The following is a 19227-nucleotide window of genomic DNA, read 5'->3' as shown; positions in this document are numbered from 1 at the left end:
AATGGCCAGGGGTGCACCAGCCCTCCCTGCCACACACAGCCTAGTCCACAGTGCAGAAACAAAGCGCCATGCAGGAAAAACACCAATTAATTTCACTTTCATGGAGATCGGGAGGGAAAGAAAGTGACAAAAACAATATTAGTTAGAAATGGGGATTATATGGAACCTTCTTGGCAGAATTAGTGTTGGGAATCCCACGCAATTTGCTGGGAAAGCAAATGAGTGAGGAAGAAACATTGGTTAGTAAGATACGACACATCTGGTAAGACAGATTTCAAGACAGACATTAAAATTGTGCACAGGTAAACAGCCCATGAGCTACCTTGGTTTCGAGATGAGACAACGAACGCAGCTGGCACATGTTTCGTTGAAATGTGCTTTCTGAATGATTTAAGATTGAAAGGTGCAAATTTATAGACAGTTTTTCATTTTTAAATTTTCAAAAATATATTCTTTAACATTTTGTAGATTTTTTTATTTCCTTTGTTTGAATTTTAATCGAAAACCTTTTGCTCAGGAAGTTTTGCCAAATTGTTTTCAGATTTCTCATGAACAATTAACCGGCACTTTTCAACCAGCCTTTGGGAGGGCTGTTCCTGGGTGAGCCACGTGAAAAGCCAGACCATCTGGGGTGGAAGGATGGGCAAACAGAAGTGGAGAGATGAGACTGCAGGTTAGTTCTTGTCCTGCTGAAGAGACAGCTCAGCTAGGCTGCTTCTCACAGACACCAGAGGAACCCGACTTCCACACGGCTCGGTCCCACGGATGAATGGTCACTCGCTGGTGAAAGCTGGGCTAGAAACCAGCTATTACAGCCAGACAAAGCACAGGAAGACTTTGCTTACATGCAGTTGCAAATGCTGTTTGGAGGGTATCTAAACCGAACACCGCTTCTTTTAGCAATAACTGAGCACAATGCAAAGCCACAAAGACAAGTGGGGCCTCTCGCACAGGCCTAGTGTGATCCAAAAGAACGCCTGGGAGCAGCAAGCAGCCTGTGAATCCAGGCTGAGAAGCAGTGCTTCACACCCTGAAGCATTGCTGTAAAGATTCCGCTGTTGCCCTTCTCCCACAGTATTAATTAATTTCCAGTGCATCTGATGCCTCAGTCCAACCCTCGTTCCTGCTGCCCTTCTCAATACCTGCCTGAGATAGAGGAGATGCCCTGGCTACAGCAGAGAGATCCACTGCTGTGTTCATGCTCTGGAGGATTTTGTCCCTGGGCTGAAAAATGTGGATTAAAATCTCTCCAGAGCAGGGACACACAGCTCGCACTCACACACCTCCAGGCATACACACCTCGCAAGCACTCAGCGGCTGCCCCGCTCCACGCACCAGCCACCTTTCCTTCCTCCTGCCTTGCTGCCGGCCACCGAGCACCCTCCCAGCCCTCGCCAGCTGGAGCAGATGTCCAGGCATGGCTGTTCCCCTGCCTGCACACAGGGATGTGGTTACACAAACGTTCAGAGCTGGCTGCACACGCACACACTCAAAGGTTGGCGATGATATCTTCCCATGCAGGGAACAGGGAGGTACACAACGTGCACACAGAGCTGGCACGCCAGGACTCACACCTCACAGGGACAAGCACGGGTACCCGCGCACAGACCGCACACACACCGGAGAGTTGCAGCTCCCACGGCTTTTGGGACACACACAGAAGCCAAGAGACATTATGGCAGGCACTCACTTGGATTTGTTCTCCTCATAGTGAGCACTGGTCTTAATGTATCTGGCCAGTTCTATCTGCATATCGCCGAATAAAGGAACCACCTGCAGCTGCTGGAAAAGAAAACAAGAGATAGTTGAAACGTGGCAGAGAGCCCATGCCCCAGCGCAACACAAGGGACTGTGAAGTGGCATCCTGCGTCTCTGAGGCTATGGAAAGGGTCAGGCTGTTTAAAGCATGCTGCAAACCTGAACCCAGGGTCATTTCATACCTAGGAGGTGACTGAAAATGAGCACAAGTCTTTTTGTGCAGGGAAAACCACCCCGTGAGTGCTCTGGAACCTTGGCAATACCAGCTAGTTACTGCCAGAACAGTGCAGTGCTGTAACCAGGCAGAGGAAAGGCTCTTTTTACAACAAAAAGAGAGAAGTGTATTCCTGAGCAGGGCTTATTGCCTCCCATCATAATCCTCCAAGAGACCAGAGAGGTAAAAAGCCAGCATGTTGGTATTTTGGCAGCACGTTGCTCCCTTCAGAGGGGAGCTGTAGGCTGCTCTGCTGCCTCATCTGCCACAGGCGTGGTGTCTTTCCCTGAGGACTCAGACTGTACTTTGACACAGTGGCTGCTAATGATGTGTCTTAAAACTTCTCCGTGAAGAAAAGGACACAGGCAATGGCTGCTTGCAACATAACATGCTTTGCTCACCTTTTACATCTTGTGAGGATTTGGATGGGAAATAAATTCAAACTCTACAGAACATACCTCAAGTTCAGACAGGTCCCTGCTTCACTAAGCTTTCAGCTGCAAATAAATTCAACCAGGAGGTACCAACAGATCTTCAATAAAATCTGCAGCTCCAACTTCAGCCAGCTACAAAAGCCTTGCCCCAAAATACAGGGAAGATAGCAAATTCCCTGTCCTATTATCTCATGCTTCTCTTCTCAGAATGGCTTGTGCAGAGGATGTGCAATGCTGCCATCAGGGATCCCCAGTGGCACTTTCATAAAAGGTTTAGATGAAGGGGTAGTTCATTTCCACTACTCAAACTCCTAGTCAATCCACTAGAAATTTAATCAGAAGCCAATAAGCAGATGTACTAAGAGGAGTAGTTGTCCTTTTCTTATTGAGATCTGATAGTCTGGAGTGGTACTTAATTGATTAGGTGAGCCCACAGCAGATGTTGGACAAGTGCAGATGGAAAAAAAGCTGGAAAGGAGAATGTTATTCCATGCAATGGAAGGTATTTTACCTGATTCTCTGGCCCACAGCACTTTACAATGAACAGCAAATCTGTTTGAATGCAGCAAGAGGACCAAACTCTACAGATTACACTAAGGATTTGATTTAAACTGAGATTTAGTTGAATTAGCAAAGAACTAGGGAAAACTCAAAAGATTCCAAGGGATGGCATGATAAATCACCTTTGCAAAGATACAGTACTCAACAATCTCCCTGGCAACTGGAAAGCATTCAATCACCCCATTATCACTCTGTCCATGAGGTTATGGTGCCTGTCCGTGCTTCCCTAAAATGGGAGTTTGAGTCCCTGTTGCCAGGAGATGATGCAGATTTGGTAAATAGGTTCTCATTCGCTCAGGGTAAAGATGGAGCAGCTGGTACACTAACCTTTCATGAAACCAGATATCTGGGCTCATCCATCCCCCGCCCCTTGCACAGACCTAGTGCATCATCCATAAACTGCAAGATGGGGCCATAAGCAGGGAAGCATCCTCTACCTTGTCACAACCACTGACCTTATGTTTCAGTATCCTCAGCAGCTCTCTGTGTAAAGTGGCAAGAAGGAGCCACTCTGCCGAGGCTGATGGGGAAGAAATGCTCTTGGTCCCATAAACATCACAATCTTCTCACTTTCCCTGATGTGGAGCAAATGTTGGAAACAGACACTGATCTTTCCATCTCAGGAAAAAATGAATACAGTGGAGGATTCCAGAAGGACCGCTCAAGCTCAGCAGGTTTAAGAAGAAAACTAATTGCTCCATCTGGGAAATGATTCTGTTATCCTCTTGCTATGCTGTTATTCTTTGCTGCCAATATATTTGTCCCTTGCCAGATCCCACTATGCCTCCTAGAGCCGACCTACCCCAAACCTGAGACGCCTCCTGTATCCAGCCTGTGCGCAGAAGCCATGGAAAGGAGGTGTAACCACCCCCCTGTGAATGCTGCAGGCAGTGCTGTGAAGAATCTCAGCCCATCTCACCATCACTGGTGGCTGGCAGTTTGCAAGCAGGGAAGCAACAGGGTTATCCCCAATTTTTCTCATGCTGATTGGCCCTAGGGCAACACAGCCTGGTCTCTAGCTGTGGAGCAGCCAAGTCCAGCCGCTCAGCTGCACATCCGCATGGACAAAGGCAGCCTGCATGGCTGCTTCCCACCCCATCACTGGGAGCATCCAGCTCTCACAGGCCTTTCTCCAAAACTCAAGTAAGACAAAAAATGGTTCAAACCACCACGTGAGCCCTTTGAGGAACTCTCTAAACACCTCCAAGTTCCAGCTGACACAAGCTCCCCAAAACCCTCGATCTCTCCTACAGGGAGCACAGCTTATACACAGAATAAAGACTGCCAGACCACATGTTGACTAGCCAGCTGCATTCTCTGTCCTGCAGCTCCGCAGCTCACTGAGGGAAAGGGGACAGCAACCAACACCCACACAGATCTCAGAAACCAGCGAGGTTTGCTGGTGGCCTAAAACGATGGTACTCCTCAGGGGATTGCAAACTTGCCTCAGCAAACGTGCAGAGACAGAAGCGATGACAGTCTGGCACATCCTTCCCTAATCCACAAAACTTCCCATGTACCATCCCTATCCTGCTGCCCAGCAAGGGCGTGCGGCGCCCTTAGCTCCCACTCACTAGCCAGACTCCAGCACCAGCACCCGGGGAGCAGAGCCAGCCCCGGGCAGCGCTCACACATCCACAGCCTTGCTGACATCAAGGGCTAGGCTCACCCACACTGCAGCTCTGTGCCCATGCATGTTTACAGCAAGCCCGTTCTTCATCCTTTGGCCTAGATCATTTCTGAACCCTTTGGGTTTTTGGACCTGTAAATGAGTTCCGTGGTTCACGTTTCGCTGGCAGCACACACAGTGGTATGGCTCATTAATTAATTGGTCTGCAACAAACTCCAGCCTCACCCAGACAGGTCACTGACCTTGAAGAATTTGTCTATTTTGCTAAGGTTGATTCTTTTCTTGGCATCCAGCTTGTAAATGTTGCTGACATTCCCATCCATGAGATACAGGCCAAACCCCATCACCTGGAGAAGACAGAAAGGTTAGTTTCATTAGTGTGAAATGAGCAGCACAAGTTTAAAAACAGTTCTCCATCACTTAGCATAAGGCAAGACCACTTCAGTCTCCTGTACCACCTGACATTCATGAGAAGACTGTATAAAACATGTGCACACCTGCAAGGATGTACGTGGTAGACAAAGGACACATGATGGATTGCTTCTGTTTTCTGTGCAAAAATACGATGCTCACTCTGCTAATTTGTTCCTCCTCTCTCCCACTTAACAACAACCTGAAAATCTTCTCCACCCAAAGGTGAACATTTACTCCCAGAGAAGAATTGAAAACATTTAAAGTATTCTCCTCTATAGATTTTTTTCCCTTTAATTCAGTACAAATCATTACAGATATTCAAACTACCAACATTATCCTTCAAAGGACCTTAGTTGACTCATATAGTGGTAATCAAGTTCTTATGGTAATAGTGACTGAAACCACTGTAATAACTGATGTCTAGTAAGGACAAATAATCAAAACAAGCAGGTACTTCACCATGCTCATCTTGAGGGCTCTTTAGAGTCAGGAAACCAAACATGGAAGGATCTGCCTTCTGCAGGGAATTATTGCTGGGAATAGGCATCGAGCAGAAAATTCAAAGTTGCAAAGTTGGCGGTGATTTTGGCATGTCCTGTACAGTTATTCAGGTCAAGCCCATGATCCCACATATCCAAGCACAACAGAAAAACTCCTTCAAACTCTGGAGAGGACAAGACACTCACTGCTGCTTTCATTCACTGGCTGGAAACCACCACCATGCATACACTTAGTCCCAGGCAGGCAGAGCTGCTGGCAACTCTGGGAAGGAATTAGGGAAAAGACAGAGACAGAGATAGGGAAGAGCAGAGGAAAGGAAGAGAGGAAGATTTTTATATGGGATTATGGGAGAAGGCCAGAAAGAACCAGAGAGAAATGAGGGGAGAAGGTCCAAGGAACAGAAGCAGCTCCTGGCACTGCCAAACAGAGGTGATGCTTCAGAGCACTGGGGTGGGACATCTTCAACCCACAGCCATATCCAGTGTGTTCAGCTATAAAGAAGAGGTTAAAGAGGAGAAAATGGGAGGACTGAGGTATGGCAGCAGAAGTTATAAAGTAACAGAGATCAGAAGGTAGGCAGGCATGCTGCTGCACGCAGAGAGTCTTCCCATCTCACTGGCACCAGTGTGTCCACAGCACACTGGCCTTGCACAGAAGGGATGCATGTAAGCCCAAAGGAGGAAAAAGTACAGAAAACTAAGAGAAACATTGTCCCAGGGGGGAATTTAGTTTTACTGAAACAAAAGTCAAACTATGCAAGCACCCAGCCCCCTAGTTATGGCCAAATCTCACCTTTAAGAGCATGTGTTTCTCACTGGGAGTGAGATACATCTTGTTTTCATAGTAATCCACACAGATATTAACAATATCGGCCAGCAATTCCTCGTAGCCAGGGATAACCTCTAGTTGTTGGTGCAGACACTGAAACATCAACAGAGGACATGTTATCCACATGGACAGAGAACAGCAGGAACCAGGGGAGAAACGTATTTGAAGGACTGAGAGTATAATTATAAGAGGTTTCTTAACAGATTGTATATGTGTGTTTTTAAAGTTACAGACAGTAGATTCACCTTGTGGTACTACCTGCAGGGAACAACCTTCCTTCTGCAGGACACCTCTCCCCTTCAGGACTGATCACAACAGCCAAACGTCAGACAGCAAGACAAAAAGAAACTGTCTGCCTCAGAAGCAGAATTTCTGACTCTCTCCTGTCTGTGCAATATTTTACCTAATAAGCAGAAGCTATAGAACTTGTGGAGTGTGGAGGGCCCTGGGTCTGACCTGCAGTCTCCCTGCAGTCACAGAGATGGACTGGATGGATTTCCTGTGAAAAACAGAGGAAGAGTTTCCAGCAGAACCTTCCCCTCTGAGAGCTCTTCTTGCATCTTTTAGACCTTCTTCCCTGTCTTGACACAGAGACCTTCAAAGCCACTCAGGATGACCCATGAGAGTAGCAATGAATGACCCAAAAGCTATTGCCTCAGCCTGGTCTGAAGTGCTGTCAGCCTTGAAGAGATCATTGTCTCTTTCTCGAAAGATTAACTGGTTCAGGGGAAAGGGACCTGCCTGTGTGATGCGGTTGTGGTTTGCCAGGAACATGGAGAGGTTCTGGGACTCCTGAATGGACTGAGGGTCTGCCATCTTCCGCAGAAACTGGGCAGCTCTGGAAGGGAGAAATCCAACATTACCAAGCATCACTTGCCCAACCTAGGACTCTTACCACCCATCTTCCCCGTTTTCACCTGCAGCTGCAACAATGCAGAAGTCTCAGACCCCCCTGCAGTACAGCTCTGCTCTACCCTTGTATTACTAAGAGGGAACTGAAACATACTTGGGCTCAGAGGTTTGCCTAAATTCACAGAGAAAGACTAAAATAGCACAGAAACCCAGCCTCCAGCCTCCTCATGTCCACCTGACCCCACTGCTGGGCAGACCAGGCGCTTCCTTGCAAACCAGGCACAGTCCTGCCCCTGTTCCTGCTGTGTCACCCCCTCTCACCTTTTGTAGGCAGAGTGGTCATTTTTGACACTGCACTTCATGTTCTTCAGCTCATCCAGGACAGCGAACATGTTAATGAACTTGCCCAGCGTGAGGAGGTAGGCTTCAGAGACAAAGTCCTTCCTCCGCTCAGCGTGGCACAGGCGCTTCACCTCACTGCAGAACCGCTCAATAGCCTTGCGCTGGAAGGCAGTGGGACAGGATCATCTCAGCAGCACCTTGTGTGCAGACACCATGCCACCGATGGGACCCTCCTTCACCCACCCACCACCTCCTTCACCCACCCACCACCTCCTTCCTTTAACAAAAGCATTTTTCTGCTGGAGATTAAAGCTCCAGGGTCCCTCTCCACAGTCACCATGGAACAAAGCAGCGTTACAAACCAGTGCAAACACTCACTGCTGGAAGGGAGTTCAAACCCCTCTATTTGTGCCTTCCTCAGGTGTGGTGTGTTCTGCAAAATCAGGCTTCAGTTTTTCAGGTGGGGCTTAAAGACCTCACAGGACATAAAACCGAAGAATTATGGTGAAACCCAGCTGCAGCCAGTTATTAATGCAGGCAGTGATGCGGAGAGGTCCCTGGAGCCCACAGCAGCTCTGTCTGCCATGTGGTCATTGCTTTGTTGGGATCTAAGTGTATTATTTTGTCGAGTGCCTTAGGTGTGGCAACTGCGTAATTTAAGCTTTGGTGCTCTTTGCCAGCTGACCTTGGCTTACGGGGCTGTGAGCACCATTCCATTCCTGCTAGCACAGCAGGATAGCATCCAGCTACATGGCTGCATCCCACCCAAGGCACCGGGTGCACCACCAGCCCTCAGCTCTTCCTGGCTTTGCTTCAGAGAAAAGCGTAGAACATTGAGCTGTGCTGGCGCTGGTGGAGAAACAGCTCTTCACATCCACCACACAATACCCCAGAAAAACAGGAGTCTGTGTCTCCCATTAGCCCCACACAGTGAGGGCTACGGTCCTCAAAGGTTTAGGTATGCTTATTCCCAATTTGCATGCAAGATTTCAGGACACAAGAGCAAGGGACACACAGATTTTCCTCTGTACAGGTCTTGGACTGTAAGGAAGCTGGTAGCTGCAAGGAAGAGACCTAACAGGGACCTGGGGGGCACTCCAAGCTGGCCTGGCAGTCAAGGACAGCACAGCTCTGCTTAGGATAAGTAAACACCATAGTAATAAAGTATTTTTGCCTCTCTTCCCAACCACTTACCTGAAAATACATGAACTTCATAAGCTTGGTGACTTCTGGCTCCAGGACTTCCACTGTCTTCTCATAAATCTCCACTCGGTTTGGCTGTTCATTACATTTCACCTGCACAGCAATGAAAAATCATCCTTGTCAGCATCAGAGTTTTTAACACAGCTTTGGACTGCAATGGCCATCGCATTCTGCTTGTTTCACAGTGAATCCTGTCCACATCTGAAGACAAAGGAGCGACTTGAGAGGGAGCTTGTTCTAAAGGCAGTAGGTGACAAAAGAAGGGGCTGTTTCTCAGATGTGAAATTCCCTCTACGCATTGTAAACAAGCACAATCCTGACTCTGAGAACTAAAAGTCTTGTAATGCATTTGTCTGGGACTGAACAGATGCTATAAGGAGTCTGGACTTGCTACACAATGTTGGAGTGTTATACCATAAAGTTATCTGAGACTTTATGTTGCAAATTCCATGGACACACAAAGCACCAGGCCATGGCTCTGCTATAGCCTCACTGGGATAATTTTGGTTCTGTTGCTGACTTGTTAAAAATCACTGGGCTTATATGTGGCTAGCAGCAATGAAGTGAGTCACCTTCCCTGGAATGCTAGGAAGCCACATTTAAGGACAGTTGTCATCCATCCCATATCCAAACAGGTACTTGCAGCCATTACCAAACTCTAAGGAAAAAAACCAGCTGCCCAAGGCAATGCATCCTGCTGTCCTCCTCTGGGTGTTGTTTCCAGCTGTTGCTGACACAAGGCTGTGATGGGGCTGACAGCTCTGATGAAAATTTAGTAGCCCAACAGCTGAGGCACAGGTTGCAAGGGGACAAATCAGCTGGCTCTACATGTGGGAAGTTGCAAGAGTAGCTTTGCCCTCTCTGTAGTGGGCAATCTAATGTCACTGCCCTGGTGTTTCATCCTGGGCAATATTAGTGGCTATGAGGACGCAGATCCTTTGCCTGTAAAACCACAGACCCTGCTGCAGCACAGGGAGGGATGTGTGACCGAGCAGCCAGGCTGTCGGGAGGCTGAGAACAGGACCCACGGCTACAGCCATGTGCCCCGGGGCAAAGTGCAGGGGTCACTGCAAGATCAAATCTGGTAAATCTGTAAATGAACCTTCAGCTGTATTGTTCTCTGCTCCTCTGCACACTGCTTGTGGCCCTAGAGGGAAGGATGCGGCAGAGAGCAGGGACCCCACAAGCTGCACTGAGAAAAGCACAAATGTTGCAGGGGTGTCCAGGATGGGAGGACAGTAAAATATTAAATCAGATGATCTGTAGCACTGTGTTGCCATCAGCACAGCCATGGTCTGCCTTCTTCTAGCATAGCCACGAGAGGCGATAGCAGCACAGCATCAAATATAAATGGGAGGTAAGTAAACATCCAATCAGCAGCAGAAATCTCCCCATGGCTGGGTCTTATGAGACCATCAACAGAGAATAACCCAAGGGGAACTGAGGTTTGACCTTTCCGGGGGAATTACAAACATGAACACTGTCAACCATGTGGAAATATTTTTTTCCTGGCTCCATGGAAGCGCTGCAAAACCCTTTTATCCGTAGGGTTAATGGAAGTGCACTGAACTCGCCCCGATGCACTTTCAGCTGGCGTTTCTGCAGTGATCCAGCATGCATTCACATTGCGGAAGACAAGCTCCGAGCTGGAATCTGAATCATTATCAGGGGGCCACGTGGTAACCTTACTCATATCTGGAGGTGTTTGCAGGATGATGCCACTGAAATTCAGGGTGGGAACAGAAGAACTAGGAAACAACTGAAGCAAAATGGCATGAGGTTTAACAAGGCCAAGTGCCGGGTCCTGCACTTGGGGCACAACAACCCTGAGCAGTGCTACAGACTAGGAGAAGTCTGTCTAGAAAGCTGCCTGGAGGAGAGGGACCTGGGGGTGTTGATGACAGCGACTGAACATGAGCCAGCAGTGGCCCAGGTGGCCAAGAAGGCCAATGGCATCTTGGCTTGGATCAGACACGGTGTGACCAGCAGGTCCAGGGAGGTTATCCTCCCTCTGTACTCCGCACTGGTGAGACCGCTCCTCGAATATTGCGTTCAGTTCTGGGCCCCTCACCACAAGAAGGATGTTGAGGCTCTGGAGCGAGTCCAGAGAAGAGCAACGAGGCTGGTGAGGGGGCTGGAGAACAGGCCTTATGAGGAACGGCTGAGAGAGCTGGGGTTGTTTAGCCTGGAGGAGGCTGAGGGGAGACCTCATTGCTCTCTCCAACTACCTGAAAGGAGGTTGTAGAGAGGAGGGTGCTGGACTCTTCTCCCAAGTGACAGAAACCTAACTGCCTTTGCCTGAAGCACACTCCATCTCCCCACAACATGAGAGAGAAAAATATCCGAGCACTGCACCAGGAAGGAAATAACCATAGTGTTTTAATGAAACCAAAGACTACCCATCCTCCAAACAAAGAAGTGGATACGGACCCAACTGGTAAAAACACACCACTATTGCAAGCACCATGCTAGACCACAGCTGTGCTAAGCTGAATGCTGCTATCAGCTGTAGAACAAAGAAGCTGGTCCTGTGGGTTGAATTAGCCTCAGGTGTGACTGCTTTGGGGAGCAGGGGAGGGACTTGTGAAACTAGGAAATGTATATAAGGCAGCCGGCTCAAGGGGACTGAGGTGGGAGGTATTATTAGAAGGTGTTCAAGAATACTGCTTTCATGTGAGTGTGCAGAGCAGTTGCCTTTTGCTAGGGTAGCAATATAGATCTGCTTCTGAAATGGCTATGAGCTGCTGAGATTGGTAGTTGAGACTTCAGTGGGGAAAGGATAATCCGAAGAGTCAATGATCTCTCTTTTCAGCCTTTCTATCTGCTTCAGCCTTCTCTGTTCTTTTGTTTTAATGTCTCCAGTCCAAACTAACCCACACTGAAGATTAAACCAACTAGGTGCTCTGGTAACACCTCTGCCTGAGAAGGGCCCTGGTACCTGGGGGATGGCTCGTGAGCAGCTCCTCCATGTGTAAAGCATCACGGCATACTCATGACCTTCTTCCAGCATTTCATTCTGAAAGACAGAGAGACATTATTGGAGCTGGGGGGCAGGGCATGCACTGCAGGCTCCGCATCGCTGGGGCAGAGCCCAAGGGACTCACCATGCTGGAGTGCACCGTCGCCTGCTCGATGTACCTGGCAATGCCAGTCACAAAGGCATTTCTGTCTTCAAAGTTTGTGTCAAAATTAGCCTATGGGTGAAAGGGAGAGATGAGGATTAAAATACAGCTACTTGTTTGCTCACCTGATACAGTCCAGTATGAGATATATTGGCAAAAGGCAGAAACAGGAGGGCTCCTGGGATACAGGAATGATTTATGAACAATTTAAGGTGCTGCACCTCTAGACCTGAAGTAGATTCATACATGCAGCCTATGATGCTTCTGAATCACACACGTTCATTACAAGAAATTCTACACATTATATGTGTGAAAACATGGCAATTGAGGCCAATGAACCCTTGCAAAATCAAGTCAAACCATATGGGAATCAGTTACAGGGAATTGCTGCCACACCAGGGAACAAACCTACAGCAATTATTCCAGGGATTTTTGCTTGGTAACTCAAAGACAGATGCAGCCTCATTAATTTCTATCTGTGCCCTGACTGCTAGGGGAAGACCACATCCTGTCAGCAGGAATTGCAAAGAATAAACACACAGAAAGGGCAGGGAACTGGCTGTCTGGAAAACATAAATATTAAAGCCAGCACTCATCCAGATGCTATTATCAGTGCTAGTGTTGCTCTTCAAAGCAGATGCTTTGGGAGAATAGTTGTTTTGGAAGTTGAGCTACTGCTTAGTGTCCGGACAGGGGAGTGAGAAAGTGCAGAGTGAGGAGAGGATGACAAAAGCAGCTCCTCAGCCTCTCTGCAGTGAGGACCCATTCACACGCTCTGCATTCAGGCAATTTCCTCTGTGGAGGCTGGCTGATGGGTTCTGCTAGAGGGCAGAGTGTACAGAAGTCCCAGGCACCCAGAGCTGCTCCTTGCAATGACATTAGCACTGCGGCTCACCTCAATAACTGATTTCCTGAGTAGGAAAAGCTAGGATGCAGACCACAGGGATCCTCTTAGTGCCTCCAGGACATTGCATGTGACTAACGTGACAGCACAAGCTGAGACTGTATATACATTTCTGGCTAGCAGGGGAGAGGGTTACATACAAACCAAGTATGAAGCTTGGCCACTATCTCTAGACCCAGTTTAGTGGAGGTTTTTAGGCCTGGCTGTGTGCACACACCTGTGGCCCTGAAAGGAGGCTGTGCCATACGACTGGACCCTGCACCCCTCACAGAACACAAGCCAGCGAAGAGTAAAAATGATTTAAAGAAGAGAGAAGCAAAAATGATATCAAGATTCTTCAGGGAGAGCTTAAATGTGTGCAACTCAGAACTTCCTTTGTGTCTGATAACCCATAGAGATACCAACGCTACTGAACGAGCCCACAGTCTGACTTGCTGAAAGAGATACCGTAATTTCAGACCCCTGCATACATATCACCGCAATCACAGTGAGGGTGTATTTATACACTGCCCTGGGTAAACCATGGATTCAGGAGTGGCAGGATGGAGAAAGTAGCCTCACATTATATTTATCCCTGGGTGTGTGCTGTAGGGCTGGGTGTGGTGGCCAAGCAGCTGAGGGCACCCCACTGTGAATCCAAAAGCAGGAGGTTGAGCCTTGCCCTGGGCTCATGCCAAGCTCTGCTTGGTCAGTGCAGTTGCAGCTAAATCTGTCGTTGTTGGAGGCAGAGAAGCGACTGTAGCGACTGCCCTCCCCTGCATGCGATCAGCTCCCCAGACCAGCAGCTCCAGCTGTGCAAGCAGCACAGACCAGTCAAAGTTAGGCAGAACTTTGATTCTGATCTACTTAGATGCGTGTACTACCATAAAAAGGCAGCACAGAAATATGTGCATAATAAAACATTGCTGAGAACTTTCTGCTGTTATCACAAATCTTATCTCCTGTTTCTTATCCATTCATGCACTCTGCTCCTCATTTTTAACTCCCTTGTGCCTTGCTCAGCCTTAAAGACTACTTTCACCAATGTCTAGCACTTCCCTTTCAAAGTCTTTGGGTACAGATTAGTGGCTGGATCTGTTTTGACCATTTCCTTAGACATGGTGAACCCAGAACATTTTTGGCTAGCTCTCACAGCACCATGTGCCCCTATGCTCTTCATGAGCTACTGGAACAAACCCCCCTGCCCCACCACCTCTGAGAGCTGAAGGTACCTGGTACATGATGGAGGATGGAGGTGGTTCGATGCATGGCTGCTGGTCTGGCAGAGGCAGCTCCTCCAGCAAGTCCACGTTGGACAAGGCATCCTCTAGCGTGACGTGAGTGGTCATGGTTCTGGATGTTCAGTTTCCGTGCTAAATCCAAAGGAAAAGAGAGGGTGATACACAGCAGACAGAAGACTCAGTAGGACAGCACCAACGGACAAAACTGGAGGCACGTCTGGCTGGCGCTGCAGGAGACATCATCCCGGTTTATCTCGTTTTAGTTTCCTCGAGTGTTTAACCTACATCTCCATGTGATCTCTCCTTCTGTGATTCAGCGGCAGAGTAGGAATGCAGAATAAGAACAACACAACTACTCACCCATGCGCTTCTCTGCTTAACTCTATGCAAAACTGCCTAAGATAGAGCACAGCTGGGTGTTGCAGTGCAGCTTCAGGAGCCCCAAGTGAAAGTGTGTGCTCCAAAATGCAAAGCGGTGCTATCAAAAATATCTCTTGAAACAACATGATTAGAAAAGTATGACCAATGCTGACACTCACATGCTCTCCTTACACACATGAACGGCGCTGGAAACTGTAAACAACGAGTTAAATTCTCCAAGGTGAACCGGAAAGGATCGAATGCTGCGCAGGCAGGCAGTGGCACTGCAAGCAGCAAAAAAGAAGCTGCCGTTAAAATTTTTCCCTGTTTCTACCACATGCGTGGTATCCTCTGCCCAGTCCCAGCGTGCTGTGGAGCAGCCAATGGTGCCAGCTGCACACAAAATAAAAAGCAAAGGGAAATATCCCACTTACCTTAAACAGGAGCCTCAGGACAAACCTCTACGTCCCTTAACTCCTTTGCCATTCACCTTTGCTTAAGAGCACAAGCATAGAGGGCTGGCTGCTGCTACTCAGGTTGTGTGCTTGTGTAATCGCAGCCACAGGGTTTCCCCAGTTACTACCTAATCCAAGTGCAGTACCCGTGACCAACCTAGACCTTGTATTTCCTAGAAAAAAACTCTGCTGCATTTAAGCATTTGCAGAGAGAGAACTCACTTTACATACTGACATGTCATTCGATTAGCAAATCAGCCCCCCCAGCCTGTCTAGCTTCAAATGCGAGCCATCGAATGTTATCATTCCAATCTACAAGACAGTGGAGCTCTCTATTATCAAAATTCCCATCAAGATACTCACATATTTATGAAACACCCTGCAACCTTTGCTCACGCAAGCGGACTGAGCTCTTTGCCTGCCATGTTATAGAGCAGATTTTCCAGTCTTTTAATCATCCCTCTGGCTTTCCTCTATGCTTGATCCAATTTTGCAACTTTTTTGCTGAAGTGCAATCATGGTAGCAGAACATGGGACTCCAGCAGTGCCTGATAGCAGCGCCAGATACAACAGCAACATAGGCTACCTCCTCGTGCACAATCATAGCAGTCAGTTCCTCTGTTTGCAACAGCACCTCCATAGGTGCTCATATACAGCCAATTACCTGCTAGAAATCCCTTAGGTTCTTTTTCTTTTTAAAGTGAGTCACTGTTTCCAAGAATATAAGTTTGCTTCTCATTTCCAGCACTGAGAGCATGCAAGCGACAAAGGCTTTGGGCTATCCATAGACAGACACACAATAACCTGGCAAGGACCATGAGTAAAGGGGATGTGCACTATATGCAGCTTCATTTTGGGTGATTAGAGGGACAAGTCTGGTGTGGTGCCTTTTCTCATCATCTCTGCCTGCATACATGGGCTGCAAGAATATGTATGAGCCTGGTAAAACTCATTCCACCTCCACAAATGCCTCCCCAAGGTATCCAGCAGCTGAGAAACAGGCTTGGTTATACCTGCAGCTGAAGCACCATGACATAAGTGCCTGGAGACAAAACAATCTCAAGCAGCCTTTTTACTACATGCTTAAATTGCTGTTTCCTTCTTCACCCTGCTTTGCTAAAATAGTTTCCTGTTACAAATTGTAGCAACTGTCAAACCCAAACATTACCTCCCTGCACACCACAGGCAGAAGCAGCTTCCTCCCTGCCTGCAAGAACCCTGCCCTGCTCTGTGCCTGGTGGGTGGCTCAACTTGCCCAGCCCCAGGGACATCCTCAGCTGGCCAGTGCTTGCCACCACCCCCCTCCAGTGTCTCCAGGCTCTCCTCTGGCTTCCCAGAACAACCCCTCTGGTACATCCCTGCCCCAGAGATCCTGGACTCAAATAGAGGAAGAGAGGCAGCATGTAGAAATATATGCACAGAAAAGGAAGTGTCAAGCCATAGCAAGCAAGCAGTGCAATCATCCAATCATCCATCAGCTCACCCCACGCTTCACCACGGCTGAGTAGAGTGCAAGAGTCCAGATGCAGATGGAAAACCTGCCCAGACTTCGGAGGTTAAAGGGATGTCTTTATGTAGACTCCCAGTTTCAATTCTATTCTTTCTTAAGCCTAAGAGCAAAACCAACAGATGCTAAGAGGAAAAGCACGATCTGCTAGGACTTCCCCTGGGTCTCGTACCTGCAGCGCACTGCGATAGACAGCAACCTCACAGCCAGGGTGCACGATGGAGGAGGGTTTCCTGGTCCAGTGCTGGCAGATCTGGATCCTCACCTCCGATCATCCACGGAGGAGCAGCCCTGAGCAATCCCCATCTGCCCACGCTGTGGCCCCTCACCTGCTCCCCTTGCCCTGCACCATCCTTAGGGCGCCTGTAGGGCTGGCGAGGGTCCCGTTCTTGGTTGGGCTCCACTGCCAGAAGTAAACATCCAGTAGTTAGAGGGGTTGTGCGCTGGTACAAAGGCTGGGGAAGACTCTGGAGGCATGAGCAATTGCTTGGCCCAGCCCTTGGGGTGCTGCATTTTGATAGGAATGGTTGGACTCAATGATCCAGCGCGTCCTTTCCAACCTAGTGATTCTATGATTCGATGGTGTCTCCTCACCATGGGGGCTGCCCAGGAGAGGCGAAAGGGGAAATCCCACTGCCACAGAACCACCTGCCTCCCTTCACCTTCCTGCAATGAGGTTTCTAACACAAATGTGCTAGGGCTACTGCAGCAAATCCAGGTTCATCCCCTCAGTGCAGCAATGAGCGGCACAGCAGTGACCAAGTGATTTCAGCCTGGGGAAGATCAGAATCCCTGCGATAGGCATCAAAAGTCCTCATTAAGCCTTAACTGCCATCAACCACCTGGGCCTCAGGGCAGGGGCAGCTACAGTGGAGAGTCCACCCATGTTGGTGGTTTGCTGATGGTGCTCTGGTGCATGTGTTTGGGACTGGGGGCCACACCATCCAGGAACAGCACAGCCGCCCACCCAGGAAAGAGGCTGTTTTGCTGCTGTGACATGTGCACCGCGGAGCGAGGCTTTCTTTCATGCACAGGAAGCACATCCTGCCTGCGTGGCCTGAAACACAGTTACATAGGCTGCTGGGAGCCCTCTCATAGTGGCTCTTCTCCATATCACATCACTGGTCAGAGAAGCTGAAGTCCCTCCCATCCTACCTGTTTTGGCAAAACTGAATGTAAGCCTAGCAGGAACCAACCCCACCCCAGTGAAAACCTGGAGAGAAATGCAGCCACCACCATGACTACCTCTTCTGTGAACGAGCATTGGTGCTAATGAGTGCTGCCCACACTTTCTATCCATCTGCTGCGGAAACTTCCTCTCCCCATCCCATATCTCAATCGTAACTCCTTTGGGCATGTCTTACACCTTCTAAAGCCAAACAACCACACGGAGTCTCTGGGGCTGCTGGACACTGCAGGGGTCTGGCCATGTAGGGTTGTGGTCCATGCACAGAGCGCAGCCTCACCACCCCAAAATGGAAATTGGGAGTTCCCGAAACAGAGACTATGTTGCGGTAGCAGGCTTGGTGGCAGATTTAACAGACAGCATAGGAAGGCTTTAAGAAGGAGCAAAGAAGGGCATCCCAGATGTCTGAACTTGCAGGGCAGGTCCTACCTTCCCCACCAAATGCTTGCCCAGAATTATTGGTGCAATATCACCCTCTTCGCAGCAAAAGGAACAAAGATACCTTTATTGTTAGAGCAGCTTAGTGGCACAAAAGAAGACTTTTAAAAGCGATTCTATAATGAGGAGTTGCATGCATGTGTGCTCGGATTCGCAGCTGCACAGTTGAGAGCTCTGGGGAAGTGGCATGGGCTGTTACAGTTTTTCAGCTCATTCATTCCAACTGATATTCACACTGGTGCTGCAGTAGCTACCAAGAGTGCGAAAAAAAGGCAAGAAAAAATGGGAATTGCTCAGGAGATTGGCCATAAGACAGGGTCCATGCCTTTCAAGCCTGGTGTGAGATGGGCAGCAAGATGACTTTTGCTGGAGAGATGACAATACAGAGAAGGAGGACAAATTTCCCCATAAGATCTGAGGTTCTGCTCTAGCTCTGATGCCCGGTGCCTGGGTAACCTGGAAAGGTCACTTAATTTACTTTTGCCCCTGTGATAATGCTCTTACTCCAAACCAGCATTTAACCCGTGGTCAGGAAGCATCCCGGCCCAACACGTACCCCAACAGACAGATGTCTCTTTGCATAAAAGCAGAGCATTTCTGGTACCCGCTGCCTTACAGGAGGAGGAGGGTAGATGCTCCTGGCCATCAAGGTATTTCTAGTCAAGAAGAATAACTTCAGAGTGCAAAATCCGACTTTGAAAATGCAAGAGATCAAAGTCCCCAGTGTCTTAGGATGCACATCATCTACCCCTTCTCTCACGCTGTAAGAATTACTTGTCAATTCCAACTACTACAACAGTCAGGGTATTCTTTGTAGGAGTGAATAAACACAGCCAGGCACACCCTACGCAGACACAGATGTTAATAACCATGAAATTACCCTTCCCATTAAAGGAGGAAGCCAAACTGCATGACTCCTGAAGCAGTTTCTCTGTATCTCTGCTTTACATTTTCTGCCATCCCATGAGGGCTGTGTTCCAGGTATTTATGCTGTCCTTCTCACTCAGTAACACAATGATTTAATTTATTTCTTTTAGAATAACTTCATCATTTTTTTCTGGTGCCAAAGAGGGTCAAGAATGGAGGCACGTATAGGAGGCTACATTTGAAAGATAGCAGAGAAATTTAAAGCAAGTTTTTGAGCAACCCAGTTGCTGACAGTTAAAGGGCTTCTTGAGAAACTAAATCATAGAGGACAGTATTGTCAATAGTTAGCCAATTACTGATCTGCCAAAAATGATCTTCCTATTTTTCACACAAAGATGATAATTGTTAATAAAGTTATCACTATACCAGCA

The 19227-nt window shown here is 48.3% G+C and overlaps 2 protein-coding genes across 4 annotated transcripts in view; one reads left to right on the top strand and one right to left on the bottom strand.

Annotated features, from left to right (window-relative positions):
• Positions 1-19227, top strand: part of MED7 (mediator complex subunit 7) — a 158903-nt gene that overhangs the window by 94626 nt on the left and 45050 nt on the right. The gene's annotated exons all lie outside the window — the stretch shown is intronic.
• CYFIP2 (cytoplasmic FMR1 interacting protein 2) overlaps positions 1-19227 on the bottom strand; it is a 54696-nt gene that overhangs the window by 33432 nt on the left and 2037 nt on the right. For 2 of the 3 annotated variants that reach the window (XM_069868859.1, XM_069868862.1), the window contains exons 2-10: positions 13975-14115; positions 11842-11931; positions 11676-11753; positions 8729-8830; positions 7514-7695; positions 7082-7178; positions 6305-6433; positions 4840-4944; positions 1691-1782 (exon numbers count right to left, since the gene is read on the bottom strand). In XM_069868859.1, the coding sequence (XP_069724960.1) occupies positions 1691-1782; positions 4840-4944; positions 6305-6433; positions 7082-7178; positions 7514-7695; positions 8729-8830; positions 11676-11753; positions 11842-11931; positions 13975-14091 (992 nt within the window). In that variant the 5' untranslated portion in view covers positions 14092-14115. The remainder of the gene's footprint in view (positions 1-1690; positions 1783-4839; positions 4945-6304; positions 6434-7081; positions 7179-7513; positions 7696-8728; positions 8831-11675; positions 11754-11841; positions 11932-13974; positions 14116-19227) is intronic. The other variant, XM_069868860.1, reaches the window with a different exon arrangement.

The sequence above is a fragment of the Phaenicophaeus curvirostris genome, chromosome 15, assembly GCF_032191515.1.
Source record: "Phaenicophaeus curvirostris isolate KB17595 chromosome 15, BPBGC_Pcur_1.0, whole genome shotgun sequence".
Taxonomy (NCBI): domain Eukaryota; kingdom Metazoa; phylum Chordata; class Aves; order Cuculiformes; family Cuculidae; genus Phaenicophaeus; species Phaenicophaeus curvirostris.
This window is presented reverse-complemented; position numbering and strand designations above follow the sequence as displayed.